General features: G+C 52.3%; 2 protein-coding genes across 2 annotated transcripts; both read left to right on the forward strand.

Moving 5' to 3' along the window:
• Positions 1–2,835: 2,835 nt before the first annotated feature.
• On the forward strand, positions 2,836–7,788 carry CCDC116 (coiled-coil domain containing 116). Its single transcript, XM_084802474.1, has 4 exons — positions 2,836–3,346; positions 4,220–4,768; positions 4,862–5,458; positions 6,813–7,788. Exons 1-4 carry the CDS (start codon positions 3,275–3,277, stop codon positions 7,608–7,610), a joined length of 2,016 nt encoding a protein of 671 aa, XP_084658600.1. The 5' UTR covers positions 2,836–3,274; the 3' UTR covers positions 7,611–7,788.
• Positions 7,789–14,725: 6,937 nt separating this feature from the next.
• On the forward strand, positions 14,726–17,078 carry SDF2L1 (stromal cell derived factor 2 like 1). The gene is made up of 3 exons (XM_084800629.1): positions 14,726–14,993; positions 15,309–15,505; positions 16,440–17,078. Exons 1-3 carry the CDS (start codon positions 14,807–14,809, stop codon positions 16,719–16,721), a joined length of 666 nt encoding a protein of 221 aa, XP_084656755.1. The 5' UTR covers positions 14,726–14,806; the 3' UTR covers positions 16,722–17,078.
• Positions 17,079–17,343: the final 265 nt, after the last annotated feature.

Genomic DNA, 17,343 nt, shown 5'->3' on the forward strand with positions numbered 1-17,343 from the left:
AGGGAATGGACTGTAGGTGTGTGCACCATGCCTGGTGTGTGTGCTGCAGGGAATGGACTGTAGGTGTGTGCACCATGCCTGGTGTGTGTGGTCAGGGAATGGACTGTAGGTGTGTGCACCATGCCTGGTGTGTGTGTGCTGCAGGGAATGGACTGTAGGTGTGTGCACCATGCCTGGTGTGTGTGCTGCAGGGAATGGACTGTAGGTGTGTGCACCATGCCTGGTGTGTGTGCTGCAGGGAATGGACTGTAGGTGTGTGCACCATGCCTGGTGTGTGTGGTCAGGGAATGGACTGTAGGTGTGTGCACCATGCCTGGTGTGTGAGGTCAGGGAATGGACTGTAGGTGTGTGCACCATGCCTGGTGTGTGTGGTCAGGGAATGGACTGTAGGTGTGTGCACCATGCCTGGTGTGTGTGAGGTCAGGGAATGGACTGTAGGTGTGTGCACCATGCCTGGTGTGTGTGGTCAGGGAATGGACTGTAGGTGTGTGCACCATGCCTGGTGTGTGTGCTGCAGGGAATGGACTGTAGGTGTGTGCACCATGCCTGGTGTGTGTGCTGCAGGGAATGGACTGTAGGTGTGAGGCACCATGCCTGGTGTGTGTGCTGCAGGGAATGGACTGTAGGTGTGTGCACCATGCCTGGTGTGTGTGGTCAGGGAATGGACTGTAGGTGTGTGCACCATGCCTGGTGTGTGTGCTGCAGGGAATGGACTGTAGGTGTGTGCACCATGCCTGGTGTGTGTGGTCAGGGAATGGACTGTAGGTGTGTGCACCATGCCTGGTGTGTGAGGTCAGGGAATGGACTGTAGGTGTGTGCACCATGCCTGGTGTGTGTGGTCAGGGAATGGACTGTAGGTGTGTGCACCATGCCTGGTGTGTGTGCTGCAGGGAATGGACTGTAGGTGTGAGGCACCATGCCTGGTGTGTGTGCTGCAGGGAATGGACTGTAGGTGTGTGCACCATGCCTGGTGTGTGTGGTCAGGGAATGGACTGTAGGTGTGTGCACCATGCCTGGTGTGTGTGAGGTCAGGGAATGGAGTGTAGGTGTGTGCACCATGCCTGGTGTGTGTGGTCAGGGAATGGACTGTAGGTGTGTGCACCATGCCTGGTGTGTGTGGTCAGGGAATGGACTGTAGGTGTGTGCACCATGCCTGGTGTGTGTGCTGCAGGGAATGGACTGTAGGTGTGTGCACCATGCCTGGTGTGTGTGCTGCAGGGAATGGACTGTAGGTGTGTGCACCATGCCTGGTGTGTGTGGTCAGGGAATGGACTGTAGGTGTGTGCACCATGCCTGGTGTGTGTGGTCAGGGAATGGACTGTAGGTGTGTGCACCATGCCTGGTGTGTGTGGTCAGGGAATGGACTGCAGGTGTGTGCACCATGCCTGGTGTGTGTGTGTGGTCAGGGAATGGACTGTAGGTGTGTGCACCATGCCTGGTGTGTGTGGTCAGGGAATGGACTGTAGGTGTGTGCACCATGCCTGGTGTGTGTGGTCAGGGAATGGACTGTAGGTGTGTGCACCATGCCTGGTGTGTGTGCTGCAGGGAATGGACTGTAGGTGTGTGCACCATGCCTGGTGTGTGAGGTCAGGGAATGGACTGTAGGTGTGTGCACCATGCCTGGTGTGTGTGTGTGGTCAGGGAATGGAATAGAGACTGCCTCCGTAGTGGACAAGCTTTCTGCCATCTGAGAAGCATTTGCAAGCTTGTCTTGGGTTCTCACTATAGAGCAGTTGCTGCTAGGGTCAAGGCCATGCTGTTGGTAGTTTCACTACTGTTTTACAGCCAAGGAACCTGAAGGTTCATGTGAGAATCAGAGCGGGAGCCTGCCGTGCCCTCGTTCCCTCTATCCTACCTGACCAGAGGGGAAAGAGTATACAGTCTGGTTGTAACAGTACCTGATGGTGCTTTGTAAGGCTTGGAAGCCTCAGAGAACCCTTCAGCCAGAGTCTTGGCATAAACGCTGCTTTGTCCAGTCATAGTGATTGTTGAACCATTAGATGTCATCGGGCCACTGTGCCCCCTCTGGGAAGCGGCTCTTGGGCTCTGAGAACTACAGATTGAAAAGAGGGAACTATTAAGTTAAGCACCTCTTGTGTCAAGTATGGAGTTATTAGAGATAATGGCTGACTGCTTTGACTTCTGTGCAAAACAAGCCTGGCGGTGATGGCGTGAGCCTTTAATCCCAGCGCCCGGGAGGCAGAGGCAGACAGATCTCTGTGAGTTCGAGGCCAGCCTGGTCTATAAAGTGAGTCCCGAGGCAGCCAAGGCTACACAGAGAAAACAAAACAGAGCAAAACAACAAAAAAAGATGCGCAGGACAAACTGTGGCGGTGGGAGATGGGCTTGTTGAGAATCTGCTGGGACTTTCTAGCATGGAAGGGGAAAGAAAAAGGTAGAGGTGAGTTTATTCTGAGCTTCCATAGGTGCAAAGTATGTTGTGAACATTTTATGTAAGACTCACTGTCGAAGGGGCTTATGAGGGGCTGAGCCACATCAGCAAGAAAAAGCAGGCACAGGAGCTAGGTCTATGCGGAAACCAGGACTTCACTGCTCTCAAAAAGAAAGGTGTGTAAAGGAAGATGCTGGCTAGTTCACACTAGATGAGGGAAAGAGGTTTCAGAAAAAGACCAGGAATGAGCTGAGGAAGGAGGCGTTTGTGTCAGAGGTTAAGGCTATGGCTTTCGCCCTGAGGATCAGGGAAACAAGCCCCAGATCCAGACCTCTTGCCTGAATAAAGTCAAGTCAAATCTATAAACGGAGGTCAAGTACTGCTTAGCTGCCTTGATGGGGGGGAGGGGGGGGGGAAACCTGCGGGGTGGGGGAGGAGCTAATCTGGGCCCCACCCCCAACTATTGTGTCGGCTAACGGAGTGAATGAGAGGCCAGATTCTGGCCAATCAGGATGAAGTATGTAAATGAGCAGCCTGGGATGCTGCGGGGCTGGGATTCCAGTGCACTGTGCGGTAGTCCTTAAACGTGTGCTGACTGCGCGAACCCCTAGAAGCACAGCGGAGACTCTGGTAAGCAGGTGGGGGTGGGTGGGTGGGGGGGCTCCACGGCTCTGCTATGAAAGAAGGAAGTCTGGACACGCACATCAACCTAGACACAGTTGCAAACAGAAGGCAACCATGAGTGGCGGGTCCAAGCAGGGGCCGAGGGAGGCTTGGACCTACCTTTACTTCTTCTCCCGCCCCACACAGACGAGTCTGCGTCTGCGTCTGTGCTGTGGAACCTGAGAAAGGAAGCAGAAAGCAAATTTAATTACTCACATCATGGCAAAGTACCGCCACCACTCGGGATATCTGGCTGATGACGAGGGTGGTCACAGCACCTATATGGCTCCGGTAAGTTTGTCCAGCTGACCCAACATTAGTGTCTGGACCACGTCCCACTGCTTTCTCATTTCCAGTTGTTGTCACCGGGGCACTTGGTGCAATCCTTATTCTAGCTTTGCCTTTCCCTTATGCCTGCCTGATGAGCCCTGATCACTCCTTCCCCACTCCCTTTGGCCCCCAGATAGTACTTGGGTGGACTAGGAGTTCCTGAGAAGAGTATGGAGTCAGCCTGGGGACTCAAGCTGGAGACACAGGCTCAAGTCCTCAAGTGTAGCACAGAAGTGAAGACAGTTCAGGCCTGTGCTAGAGACAGAGAAGGAGGCAGAGTCGGAAAGGGGCTCTCATAATTGCCCTTTCAGGTTCCCAGCTCGGCTTGGCATATATGAAATACAGGCACTGGGGACCTTCAGGCAACCCTAAGAGACCCCTTCATTGCAGAGAAGCTCTCAAGGAGGGTTGTTGTGAACACTGTCACACAGCCCGAGGGTAGCAGACCTGGGATTCCCACCCAGGAGGACCTGATTCTATAATGTAACTTGAGTGAAGGCATTGAGACTGAAGATAATCTGGGTTCCATTTCTGAGAGCCACAGAATAGAAGGAGAGGACCAATTACAAACCTGCACTGAGGCACACATGTACACATACCCACAAATAAATGTTTTTTTTTTAAATTAAACGCCATTCAGTGGTTGAACATTTGCATAGCATGTCCAAGACCGCTGGGCTCAACCACCAGCATCAACAAACCTAAAAAGAGAAAAAGTTTTCCCATTGTTCAGTCCCAACCAGTTCCTCATAGCCCCCTAGGAGTCCAGAGATAGCGCCTCACCCCCTGTAGAGTGTCCTGCCTTCTGTGACAAGCCTGTCTGTTCAAATGCAGATGCCCAAGAAGCATCTGCTGCCAGAAATGGGGCCGACCTACAACCTTGGCCGTGTGCCATACCTACCATCACTGAGCCGATGCTCAGAGCACCAGGGGCACCAGCAACCCCTTCGGCCTCCTCAGGCGTTCGGCAGCTTCCTGGATTTTCTCACCGAGGGTCAGGTCCTGGACAGCTTGCAGACGGTCGTGGAGCAGGCAACGGAGCGTGTGGCTGCCATGAAGACAGAGGCTGGAGTGCCGCTAATAGATGTGCAAGACCCGATGGAGATACCAAGTGGTAGGCATCGGGCTCGAGCCAGACCCAGAGCCAACACTGTGCGTCGGCACCGTGCTCAGCCCACCCTGTGCGCTGGACAGCCAAACAACTACCCATCTTGCTCCAGCTCCGTGTCTGACTTCCACAGCGGCGTCAAAGCCGGCTGGCTGGACTCCCACAGCCAAGACAGTGACCCAGGTGCCCGAGGCATAGGGTCATTGCCACCCATGAGGGACAAACTCCTGCTTGAGAAAAACCTCAAGAGGCTACTACAGCTGGAGAGCAAAGGGGTGAGGGGCTTGGTGCTGTGGCTAAGGCTGGCGGAGGGGAGGGCTGGGGCTAGGCCTGGTTGGACACTTCCCAGCCTTCTTCTCTCTTTGCAGAAAGGCCTGTATCAGCCCAATTCCCAGAGGGACTCTCTGCTCTGGGACTCTCTGGGTAGCCAGACCAGCAGCCAGTGGACCCAGGAGCCGCCCCTGTCTTGGTTCTCTGGGCTTTGGGGCTCCTGCTCAGCCACCCCTGAAACCTCAGAGCTGCGATTTGGAGAACAGGAGATGATGTTCCTCAAACAAGAGTTGAACAAAGAGATGAAGTCACTGCTGAGCCAGCCAGCATCCTTCAACCTGCCTACCTACTGCTCGCTCAGGGAGCCTCATCGTACCCTGGACTTCCTGGCTGAGCATCACCTCTTTCCTGCCCTGCAGCGCGTGGTCAGCCAGGCTGTGGACAAGCTCAGCCATGCCTGCCGCCACGATGGTTTCCCCCTCTTCCCCGTTGCCTCAGAGCCCACCCCAGGGCTGCCTGTGACCTCCGATCTGCTGCACCCCAGCTCTAAGGCGTCCGAACCCACGGACAGGGAGGACAGGGAAGACTCTCCTACCACAGTCTCCAGCCCTAAGACAGCTCGCAAAAAAAGCAAGAGCAGGCGGGGCTCCCCCTCCACGTCAAATGCCCAGATGTCCACCAGATTCAGGCTCAAGGTGACACCTACAGAAGTACCTAATGCTCGAAGCCCCTCAATTCACTCCATGCAGGAGTCCCCTCACTCTGATCCTAAAGTACAGAAACAAACTATAGCCCTATGCTCCAACCAGATTCCTCAGCCCCTTCATGGTCTGCACATCACCCTGCCTAGCCCCAGGGTCACACTAGAGGTGGCTTCTTACCATGGCCGTCTCAGGGGCCCGGTCCAGCATCATCTTGATTCCCGCCCCCACCTTCCCTCCCATTTCCAGTTCCCTGTGTTCTCCCCGCCCCCTCTTACACTGTGTCCGGAGGTAGACTCAAGAGTAGGGCTGGAGGCCTTAGAGGAACATTTGAGGGGAAAGGGCTCCTTTCCCTACCACATCTAGTAGCTACTGTTACTGGCTGGTGCCCAAGGACAAGATCTCTTGTCCTGCATTGCAGAAATCTCCTGGGGGTAAATACAAGCTGCTGGGGACTAGAAATTCTAGCCCACCAATCCAGGTGCTGTCAAAGACTAATAAAGGCTATTTTTTACCCTGCTTTTTTTTTCCCCCCCTGAGACAGGATGTCATGTTGCCCAGGGTGGTCTCAGATTTATTATATAGTAGAGGGTGATCTTGAACTCCTGATGCTCTTGCCTCTACCTCCCAAGTGCTGGGGGTCACAGGCATGCATCCCCATGCCTGCGAGTCAGGTATTTTTAAATGTGAGCCTCAGGCCCTCCTACACTGCTCTTATGGATAGGAGCCTTTTGGTTTGGTTTGGTTTGGTTTGGCGAGGTTTTGAGACAAGGTTTCTCTGTGTAGTCCAGGCTGGCCTCCAACTCAGAGATGCACCTGCCTTTGCCTCCCTAGTGCTGGGACTAAAGGCATGGGCTACCACATCCAGCCCCATAGGAGCTTTTGCCAAGAGCACAATTCTGCATTCTAAGGTCAAGTGTCCGGCTTACCCAGCTGTAGGACTCTCTAGTCTTTCTGCTCAGTTAAGGGGACATTGGTCAGGAAATGAAGACATAGATGGCCTGACCCTTGGAGGTCCCTGGACATCTCTCAAGCTACCATCGTCAGGGATCACAAGCTGGTGTGCAAGCTCGCAGGAGCACAGCCTCTCTTCAGACTGGTAGGGCTTGCTCTAGACCTGGACAGGTGAGGCCTGGGCAGCAAATGTTACAGCAGAGCAGATGGGGCAGGTCTGTATCTCAGCAGGATGAGTGTGGCTTCCCTGTCTCTGAGGAGGAGGAGGAGGAGGAGGAGGAGGAGAACTGGCATGGCTGCCAAGGAGGGCGTAGCAGTATGAGGTCACTGGGCAGCAGCAGGACTAACAACAAGGGTTAAAAAGTCTCCTTTTCTCTCATTGCCTGTTGCACAGAGCCCCAACACCAAATTTACCAAGAAGAAGCCTCTGCCCTCCATCTCATCTGTGTCCAGCCTGTCCTACATCTCAAACCCCTGGTTTGAGGAGCTCACTAACTTCTTGGTTGAGCAGGCAGTATCCTTGCTTGTCTGCAAGTACAAGTTTGAGGAAGGCCTCAAGAAGCAGCTTGGCTTCATCTCTTTTCCTATCACTGAGGTTCTCATGGACATCATTCTGGGCTTCAAGAAGGTGAAGGGCACCCACATCCGTCTGTCCTCGGACATCAACTGGACCTGTCTCCTGCGCAAGCTGGAAGAAGCCGAGTTGGCACGGCAGGCCATACGGCACACTTCCAGGCCAGGAGCCTCCCACCACAGCGCCTCCCGCCACAGCGCCTCCCAGCACAGCACAGACTCCCACTCTGCGCAACCCAAGTTTACTGGTGACACCAGTCAGGACCAGACTACAGAGCCCCGCTTCTCCCTCCGCCCTGAGTTGCCAATCCGCCAGCTGCTCAGCCCTCGGGGGGATCCTGGGATAGGCCAGGAACAGATGACTAACAGAAGCCTGTCGGAGGACAGGCCCACGATGCTCCTCAGTGGTGCTATGGGCTCTAGGCCCTCCAAGTCCAAGGAAGTAGTGAATACTGAAGAGGAGGAGGACAATGAGGAGGAGGAGGAGGAGGAAGAGGATGGAGGAAGTGAGGAGGAGGAGGAGGAGGAAGTCAAGGATTCCTCTGAGGGTGAGCATACATCTACCCTGCCTGAGCCTGAGTTGGATCTCACTGTAAGGAGCTTAAGTGACTCCCTGTGAGACACTTGCAAGTCACCCGGAGCAATCCAGTTCTTGTCTTCTCTTGCCCCATCCAAGTAGCTGGCCACTCAGCCAGCCGCTGTCCTGGGTTGGGGTCGGGATGACTGGGTGCTCGGGAGGAGTTCTGCTAATGTTATCAGGGGAGCCAAAGAGACAAATGGGAATAAATTACATGTCTGTGGACATGGCTGTGTGGGCCTGGTGTGAGTTTCTTTCCCTGTACCTGGGTACCCGCCCTTGCCTAGCATCTTCGGTGTGTGAGTCGTCCCTGACAGGCACTAATGATACACCAAAGGGATTTACCCGGGTCCAACTTGGTGATGTCACAACTTCATTGAGCCTACAGGAGAATGGACAGGAGTGTGAGTGACCCCCCCCCCCAAACTGCTCCATCACAAAAAATGTCTCACCCCCAACATGATTCATGGCTTTGCCAACGCTGCGTAGACAGACCCCAACCCAGGCTTCAGTTCCCCACATTGTAAAGACAGTGTAAGTGCTCTCAACCTTCCTAACGCCTGAAATTCCTTAATACAGTTCCTCATGTTGTGGTGACCCCAGCCATAAAGTTATTTTCCTTGTTACTTCATAACTGTAAGTTTGTACTGTTATGAATAATAGTTTAAGTATCTGATGTTCAGATGGTTTTAGCCAACCTCTGTGAAAACATTCGATGGCAAAGGGGCGTAACCCACAGGTTGAGAATCACTGTTCTAGTATCTTCAGAGACCAGGACCACCTCGGGCAGAGTGACTGCTGGGAAGGGAGCACGGGAAGGAGTAACTGTGCTCCCACATGACGCGTCCTTCCACTTCTGTGACGGGACATAAGTGGGCTTAATCTTGAGGGGCCCTGTAGGTGGTCACGGCTCTGTTGAAGACAGTGTCCTACAACACCTGGTGACAGGCTTCATGACTGCTTTGAACCCGGAGCTCCTCCACTATTTCCTGCCACATTATTATCCCCTACTTGGCAACCTTATGGTTCTTCAAGCCTTTCAGGACACCTAGGTGTCCCTGTGCATCCCAGTCTGGACGGAGCCGAGAAAGCCCTGAGTGAGCCAAGTGTATTTAAAAATAAAAATAAAAAGATTTATTTATTATGTATATACTGTTCTGCCTGTGTGCATGCCTTCGTGCCAGAAGAGGGCGCCAGATCTCATTATAGATGGTTGGGAACTGCCATGTGGTTGCTCAGGACCTTTGGAAGAGCAGCCCCAGTGCTCTTAAGTGCTGAGCCATCTCTCCAGCCCCGTGAATGTGTATTTCTGACGTGCATACAGTTCGTCAAGACCAACCAGCCCATGGCAAAACCACTACACACATAGGTTGGGCTCGAGAGGGACAGCAAAGTTTCCCTGTGGAGTCGGATTTGTTTATGAATATGTCAGTGTATGCAGACACTCTGGGAGAACAGTCAGTCGAAGGCCACCCTACCATCTACACACATTTTTCAGTGATCACTAAGAACAGTCAGAATCTCTCTTGGTTTGTCCTAACTACAGTCCTGGTTTGGAATAAGGTCAGGCGATGAGACACAGGACCCACGGGGTTATGATGACCTCTACTACAAAGAGATCCCTAGTCCACCTACCTCGGGACCTCAGTGATCTTATCTGGGCCACGCCTTCTGCCGGAAGCCAATCTAAGGACAGGGAAGAGGGAGGCTTTTGCTCCTTGCCTGCTTGCTCTTGCCTTTCTAGTAAGCCCATTCCTTCCCTGGCATTATGTGGGGCACATGAAACGTGTGCAACAGTGAGAGCCCGGCGTGGCGGCACATGCCTTTATTCCCAGCACTCGGGAGGCAGAGGCATGCAGATCTCCGTGAGATTGAGGCCAGCCTGGTCTACAAAGAGAGTACAGGACAGCCAGGGTTCTGTGTAACCGAGAAACCTTGTCTTTGAGGGCAAAAGAAAAAGGAAAAAGAATGAGGTCCTGATGTGCTCAAACCCCAAAATCTCAGTCTTGAGGCCCACAGGAGTAAGGCTCCCTCCCTCCCTTTCTCTGTCTTTCGACCCACCACCTCTGCCATCCTCAAGGCAATCACTTAGCCTGGTAACCAGGGATATGTCCAGCTAGCAGCTGGAACTCCTTCCTCTTCATGCAATGAAGCATTGCTAGCACCTCCGCCCCAGCCAATGATGTATGCTCACCTGATTACTGTATCACTGGAAGATGGGCTATGTTACTTAAAGGGCTACACTGGCAATGCCTGCAAGCCTGTTTCTTCTCTGTCATGGAGTTTGTGCCCTTGCTGTCTCTGATTCTTATTGCAATAGAGAATGTTAATAGATTAACTTTCATTGCTTTCTCTTCTTTTGAGGCAGGGTTGTCAAAGTGCAGCCCCGACATCAGCTGGGGAAAACTGAGGTGGGACCTGAATTCTGTGGCTGGCTGGCTGGCTAGCTGGCAAGCCTGGCGACTTTCTCTGAGGGCAACCTTCCAGGCCAGATCTGATAGTTAGCAGCAATAGCTTCCACTGATGGGGGCAAGCTGAGGCTAGGGCTGATGGCTCCTAGCAGGGGCTAGATGGTGGCAAGTGTCTAAAAAAGAAAGGGAAAGAAGGAGAGAAACACACACACACAAACATACACACACACACACACACATACACACATGCACATACGAATATGCACACGCACATTTAACAACAGACTCAGGTAGGGTTCAACAAGCTTCTTTTTATTATTATCTTCCTCTTCTTTTTTTTTTTTTTTTTCTGAGACAGGGTCTCTCTGTGTTATCTTGGCTGCCCTAGACTCACTTTGTAGATCAGGTTAGCCTCGAACTCACAGCGATCTGCCTGCCTCTGCCTCCCAAGTGCTGGGATTAAAGGTGTGTGCCACCACGCCTGGCATTATTGTTTTCTTATTTTCATCCTCATTCTTATCCTTATTCTCACAGTTTATATACCCCAACAAAATCAAGCAGCACAAAGATCACAATATGTTTATATTCTATTTCTCTATAAGTAAATGATTACAATGGACATACGTAGAAAATCATGCTAGGTGGTGGTGGCACACACCTTTTAATCCCAGCACTCGGGAGGCAGAGACAGGCGGATCACTGTGAGTTCGAGGCCAGCCTGGTCCAGGACAGCCAAGGCTACACGGAGAAACCCTGTCTCGAAATTACATAGTGTGGGTGAGAAACAAACATGAATAACACGTTACTTCCAAGAACCACATACATTTGTACCTAAGAAACTTGTTGCCTATTAACAGAGTATAAGCAAGCAAGGTAATTCCTCAGCCAGCTTTTCTTTATTGGCAGGCTGCAATTTCAGTTACAAAGAAGGAATCAATTATAGTAAGAAGTAATCCTATAAAGATCTTAAAAGAATCACAAATCTAAACTTCTATATAAAAAATAACCAGCCACTTCTACTTTAAGTCCTAAAGGTGCTCATCTACTCATTAATATGTTTTATTTGAGGGCAGAAAAATAAAATAAGCAAATCAGTCGTCATCTCAGTCACCAGCCAATGCTGCTATGGGCCATTGTCCTTGCTTTGCCAACCTCAAAAAGTCCCTAGCAGTAAAATTAGAGTGTATTTTCTCTTAACTTCAATTGTCCCCTAAGATTTCCTGCGTCAAAGCCAATAGCAAAAACATCTTTACCTTACTTTATTAATCTATTTTTCCCTAAGACTTTTTTACATCAGAGTCACTAGCAAAAATGTCTTTACCTAGCCTTGTCAAACAATCTATTTTTCCAAATTCTTTTTAAGGGTAGTGATCATTGTTAACAGTTTACATTTGTAGATTTTTTTTCAAAGGTGGTGGTTGAATCATTAATCTGCCCCAGCAGCAATGCCTGAAAGAGATCAGCATTGTTATTGTGTATGCCAGTGACACTGCCCAGTGAGGGGCCGGGGACCCCCTTTAAAGTACTCACACACTTCACATATTAAGGGGATTATAAGGACCACAAAGGTAACAAGCAGAGCTATGCACCATAACAGCATGACATCATCAGGATGTGTAGTTCCCAGGGTTATGCTTCACGGAGACACACCCATCGTGGGTTTGCTAACTCGTGGGCCGTGTTCCATGAGTTCTATAGCTGTTTTGTTGTTCTTCTTGCACAGACCCCAACACAGGGTCTCACGTGGTCTCAAATCTCCACATGTACAAAGATAGCCTTGGACTTTTTGATTGTTTGTTTTCTGAGACAAGGTTTCCCTGTGTAGCCTTGGCTGTCCTGGACCTACTTTGTAGACCAGGCTGGCCTCGAACTCACAGGCATTCATCTGCCTCTGTCTCCTGAGTGAGTGGTGGGATTACAAACGTGCACCACCATGACATTTTTTAAATTTTATTTTAAGATCTCATTTTAAAAAGATCTTGCCGGGTGTGGTAGCGCACACCTTTTAATCCCAGCACTCAGGAGGCAAAAGCAGGCGGATCGCTGTGAGTTCGAGGCCAGCCTGGTCTACAAAGTAAATCCAGGACAGCCGAGGCTACACAGAGAGACCCTGTCTCGAAAAACCAAACCAAACCAAAACAAAACAAAAAAAGATCTCATTTTAGATTTGCCACCCCACCCCATCCCTATTGCAAGTGTATGTGCTGTTACGCCTGGTTTACTGTGTTTCTGTGAACTCAAGGCTTCATGTACGCTAGGCAGCCACTCTGCCCACGGCTGCTTCCTTCACTGTTCTGTGTAGAGAATGCAGCAGAGGCCAGCAGAGCACAAGCAGGCCCATGTGTTAGTCGGTGGTGGGAGGTATCAGAAGAGGAGTGGGTGGCCTGGGTTGGAGCAGTGATGGGAGACTTGGAGGAGACTGTATCAGTCCCTGTAGGACAGACAGCCATCCTATCCTGTGGAAGTAGAAGAGGAATCTGCTGGTGCGACTAGTATGATGCCCTTAGGAGGTAGACAGGAGGACCACTGGCTCAAGACTATCTTTGGCTAGAAATAGAAGTTGAGGCCAGCCTGGACTACATTTGACCCATCAATACAACAAACAGCAAAAAATCAGAGTTATTATTATTATTCATTGTTGTTGCTGTTATTATTATTATTATTATTATTATTATTATTATTATTATTATTATTTTGGTTTTTCAAAACAGGGTTTGTCTGTGTAGTCCTGGCTTTCCTGGACTCACTCTATAGACCAGGCTGGCTTTGAACTCAGAGATGCACCTGCCTTTGCCTGCCAAGTGCCGGGATTAAAGGTGTGCACCACCACTGCCCTTAAAGTTTCAGGTTTTAGAATTTTTATTACATTAATTAATCAATCTCTCTCTCTCCTCTGTCTCTCTCTGTCTCTGTCTCTGTCTCTCTCTCTCTCTCTCTCTCTCTCTCTCTCTCTCTCTCTCTGTGTGTGTGTGTGTGTGTGTGTGTGTGTGTGTGTGTGTGTGTTTTCTCCTTCCAGTATGCAGGTGCCAGGGTCTGAACTTAGGCTGCCTGGTTTGCAGTGAGCACCTTTATCCATTGAGCCATCTTGTCAACCCTCAGCTTGGCTTGGGCAGTTGACGAGTGGTAGGCGCTGCCTTTTTCTGAGCCTTGGCAATTTGAAGAGGAGCAGTTTGAGGGACGAGACAGCAGTTCTACCTTAGACACAGCACGTTTCAGCTATCTGCTGACATTCCCCCTAAGGCATCTTTGTGGCATCTTAGACTGTACTGTTAATTTTCCTGGCTGTGCCTAGAATACTTTTTTCCTTTTCTTTCTTTTTATCCACCCTGACTCCTCTTTTTTTTCCCCCCCTCTCAAGACAAGGTTTCTCCGTGTAGCCTTGGCTGTCCTGGACTCGCTTTGTAGACCACACTGGCCTACACCTGGCTTCATTTTTATTTATTTTTGAAACACAGTCTCCCTCTGTAGCTCAGGCAAGCTTTGAACACACAGCAGCCCACCTGTGTGAATTGTGGGAGCACTTCTCAGCCCCCAAGGGCCGGCATCACAGATGTGCACTCTCCTGCTTTACCATTTCTTTTCTTTTTTCGTTTTTTGAGACAGTTTCTCTGTGTAGCCTTGGCTGTCCCGGACTCGCTCTATAGACCAGGCTGGCCTTGAACTCACAGCCTGCCTCTGCCTCCCTGAGCGCTGAGATTACAGGCGAGCCCCAGTTTTTTGTTTGGTTGGTTGGTTTTGGTTTTTCGAGACAGGGTTTCTCTGTGTAGTAGCACTGGCTATCCTGGCTTTGGTTTGTAGAATGGCTGGCCACGAACTCACAGAGATCCACCTGTCTCTGCCTCCTAAATGTGGGAATTAAAGGCATGTACCAATACCATGCATGTTTTTTATTTTTTGAGAAAGGGTCTCCTGTGGTCCAGGTGGGCCACCAACTCTCTAGGAGGATGACCTCAAGCTTCCTCTTGAACTTCCGGCCTCCACTACTTGTGGGCTGATTTGCTAGGGATCGAACCCCTGGGTACAGCCATTCTCCCAACTGAGCTACATCTGCGGCCCTAAACATGAGCGTTACTGAGTAGCCAGCTAATGATGCAGGTAAAGACTTTATCAGCCTCTTAGTAAAGTAGCCCGGAGGCAGTTTCTCCGTGGATGCCCAACATAAGAGTAGATACATTATGAGAGCCTCCATCTGTCTTCTGGTGACCCATCCAGCAACCTTGGGATTCTGCCACCAAATAACCAAAGTAGCTTGCATGGCTAAGGGAATTTAGAAACCGGGGGGTGGGGGTGGGGGGTGGGGGAGGAGGGTGTCCAGGAGCTGAGGTGATTCAGTTCCAATCTGATTAACTCCTGGGGCTAGGAGATTTCAGTAACTTTGGGATCCGTCCACTTTGTGACCATAGACTCTAGTGATTAACACAAGAGCCTGTAGCTTTCCGCCCAGGGTCTGAGGTGGAGGAACACACAACTGAAGTTTAGAGGCCCAGGGGTCAGAACCCACATCCGAGGATCTTTGACTCGGAGCCAAGTGACTAGAGGAAACCGGTCCCGGCGTGCGCCTCTCACAGGCCTCTCCGAGCTAGTCGCCGCAGCCCCTGCTCTCTTGGCGTTTATTGGCCGATCCTCGGAAGCGTGGACCGGTCAAAACCCTCCTGGTGTCTCCAGGCCCCGCCCAGCGACCCTCCTTGGACCCAATAGTGGCGCAGGAGGAACGCGCGCGCGCAGGCGATTGGCTGCGGCGGGAGGGCGCTGTCAGAGCCGGATTGGCTCGTGTGGAGGACGGAAGCGCAGAAGTCCGGAGCGGCTGGAGTCGGGCCGGCCGGCGGGATGTGGGGCGCGAGCCGCGGCGGGGTGGCGGGGCCGACGCTGCTGGGGCTCCTGTTGGTGCTGTCAGTGCGGAGCGGTGGCGCGTCCAAGGCCAGCGCGGGGTTCGTGACCTGCGGGTCAGTGCTGAAGCTGCTGAACACCTACCACAAAGTGCGGCTGCACTCACACGACATCAAATACGGATCCGGTGCGCGGGGCGGGGGGCGGGGTAGTGACCGGGACCAGCTGGTCCTAGCGGGGTCTGTGGGCTGTCAGGGAGGGAGCCAGGTGGCTGCGAGTCGTGGACTCGTTTGCGGGGTCATGAGAGGCAAGCCCCGGGGACTGAGGATGATGATGAGGGTCCACCGGGATTGAGGGTCCGGCCTGGGCTGGGGTGAGCTCTTGGGATCCTGGAGTGATGGGGGAAGTTGCGGGGGGGGGGGACTTTTTTAGTGTTTAAGACGACGGTCCGGAGATCTGTGATTGACAGAGACCACGGGTGGGGTGGGCTGTCCCTCTGCAGGCAGCGGCCAACAGTCGGTAACCGGCGTGGAGGCGTCCGACGATGCCAATAGTTACTGGCGGATTCGCGGAGGCTCGGAGGGCGGGTGCCCGCGCGGGCTCCCGGTGCGCTGTGGGCAGGCTGTGCGGCTCACGCACGTGCTCACCGGCAAGAACCTGCACACGCACCACTTCGCGTCTCCGTTATCCAACAACCAGGCAAGCCCCCCTCCACCCCGATCCCCGCGCCGAGGCCGCGTGGGGCCCGGAGCCCAAATGGCAGCGGGAGGGGTATGAGGGCAGCGGCTCAGGCTTAGCTGCTGTCAAGGCGGGGGGGGGGGTTCTATTCAGAACTTTATGGGGCTTCTGCTCTGGGTCCTGTCCCCAGGAACTTCCACCCCTGAGTTAAGGAGATGACTGAGAGATGTCAGCGTGACTAGCTCCTATTTGGACACAGAGGGGCACCCACACAACAGATAAGCAATAGGAAACTGCCGGGAGGAGAAACTCACAGGCTTCCCTCGACTCCTTCCCCGCTGTGGAAGAGACCCTACTCCTGCTGAAGCGCGGGGCTCATTGCAGCTGGCCTGGGATGGGCATGGGAATTCACTGACAGTGCTTTGGGCAGCATTTAAATTTCAGGGGGGAAATGGTGGAGTTAGGGAACTTGGCCACTGGCTGAGGAACTTGGTGGGGGGCGGGGCGAGGCATTGGGCTTTACCAGGTTAGCACAGGGTGCCCGTGGAGAGGAGGCTTTAGTTGCAGGGGCCAGTGGCTACTACACAGACTGATACAAGAGGCTTTATATGCCTGAAGAACCTACAACGTGTAGGGATCTTTTTTAAATTTTTGTTTTGAGACCGGTTCTCACCAAGTAGCCCTGGCTGTCTTAGAACTATGTAGATCAGACTGGCTTAAACACCCAGAGATCTTCCTGCCTGTACCTCCTCCTAAGTGCTGGGCTTAAAGGCGTGTTGCCATCGCATCTGGCTAGGGTGGGACTCTTGATGTCCAATTCCACTTCTGTGGGTGCTGAAGGTCAGGGAGAGGATCAGAGGTCCAGGGTACTAGGCGCAAATATTCCTGCTAGGCATGCCGGCTAAGGGGGGCGTCTGTGGCCCGAGTGTGACTGCTGTGCGTACCTTGCTCTCAGGAGGTGAGTGCTTTTGGTGAAGACGGTGAGGGTGACGACCTGGACCTGTGGACAGTACGGTGTTCTGCGCAGCACTGGGAACGTGAGGCCAGTGTCCGCTTCCAGCACGTGGGCACCTCGGTGTTCCTGTCGGTCACCGGCGAGCAGTACGGCAACCCCATCCGCGGGCAGCACGAGGTGAGCGGCATGTCTAGCGCCAGCGCTCACAACACATGGAAGGCCATGGAAGGCATCTTCATCAAGCCTGGCACAGATGCCTCCACAGGTCATGATGAACTCTGAGAGCCGGGCGGGAGGAGAATCCGCAGGGCCATCTGCCGGGAGACTGCAGGGGCCCTCAAGTGCCTTGACGATTACAGAATGTTGGTTTGTGATTACCTTTGCTGCAGCCCTGGGGAAGACCCGAAGGTGCCAGCCATGCCTGTCCAGGTTACCATCTCACCTGTCTCTAAGTACCTGCTCAACCTTTTTTTTTTTCTTTCTTTCTTTTTTGTTTTTTGAGACAGTTTCACTATGTAGCCCTGGATGGCCTGGAATTCACAGAGATCCGCCTGCCTCTGCCTCCTGAGTGCTGGGATTAAAGGCGTGTGCTACCACACCTGGCCCCAAACTGTTCAATAAAATAATTTTTTATTACTAGTTGAGTACATGTGATGTGTGTACGTTGGCACCTGTGCCTCAGGACATGTGATGTGTGTATGTTAGCATCTGTACCTCAGGACATGTGCTGTGTGTGTATGTTGACACCTGTACCTCAGGACATGTGCTGTGTGTGTGTTGGCACCTGTGCCTCAGGACATGTGATGTGTGTATGTTAGCATCTGTGCCTCAGGACATGTGATGTGTGTGTATGTTGACACCTGTACCTCAGGACATGTGTTGTGTGTGTATTGGCACCTGTGCC

The sequence above is a fragment of the Acomys minous genome, assembly GCF_964271855.1.
Source record: "Acomys minous genome assembly, chromosome: 11".
Lineage (NCBI taxonomy): Eukaryota > Metazoa > Chordata > Mammalia > Rodentia > Muridae > Acomys > Acomys minous.

Excerpts from the sequence above, each read along its gene's own strand:
- CCDC116 (XM_084802474.1), top strand. The coding sequence starts at position 3,275 with ATGGCAAAGTACCGCCACCACTCGGGATATCTGGCTGATGACGAGGGT. Across the intron at positions 4,769-4,861 it reads TACAGCTGGAGAGCAAAGGG|AAAGGCCTGTATCAGCCCAA; the intron begins GTGAGGGGCTTG and ends CTCTCTTTGCAG. Across the intron at positions 5,459-6,812 it reads CCACCAGATTCAGGCTCAAG|AGCCCCAACACCAAATTTAC; the intron begins GTGACACCTACA and ends CCTGTTGCACAG.
- SDF2L1 (XM_084800629.1), top strand. The coding sequence starts at position 14,807 with ATGTGGGGCGCGAGCCGCGGCGGGGTGGCGGGGCCGACGCTGCTGGGG. Across the intron at positions 14,994-15,308 it reads CGACATCAAATACGGATCCG|GCAGCGGCCAACAGTCGGTA; the intron begins GTGCGCGGGGCG and ends GTCCCTCTGCAG. Across the intron at positions 15,506-16,439 it reads CTCCGTTATCCAACAACCAG|GAGGTGAGTGCTTTTGGTGA; the intron begins GCAAGCCCCCCT and ends CCTTGCTCTCAG.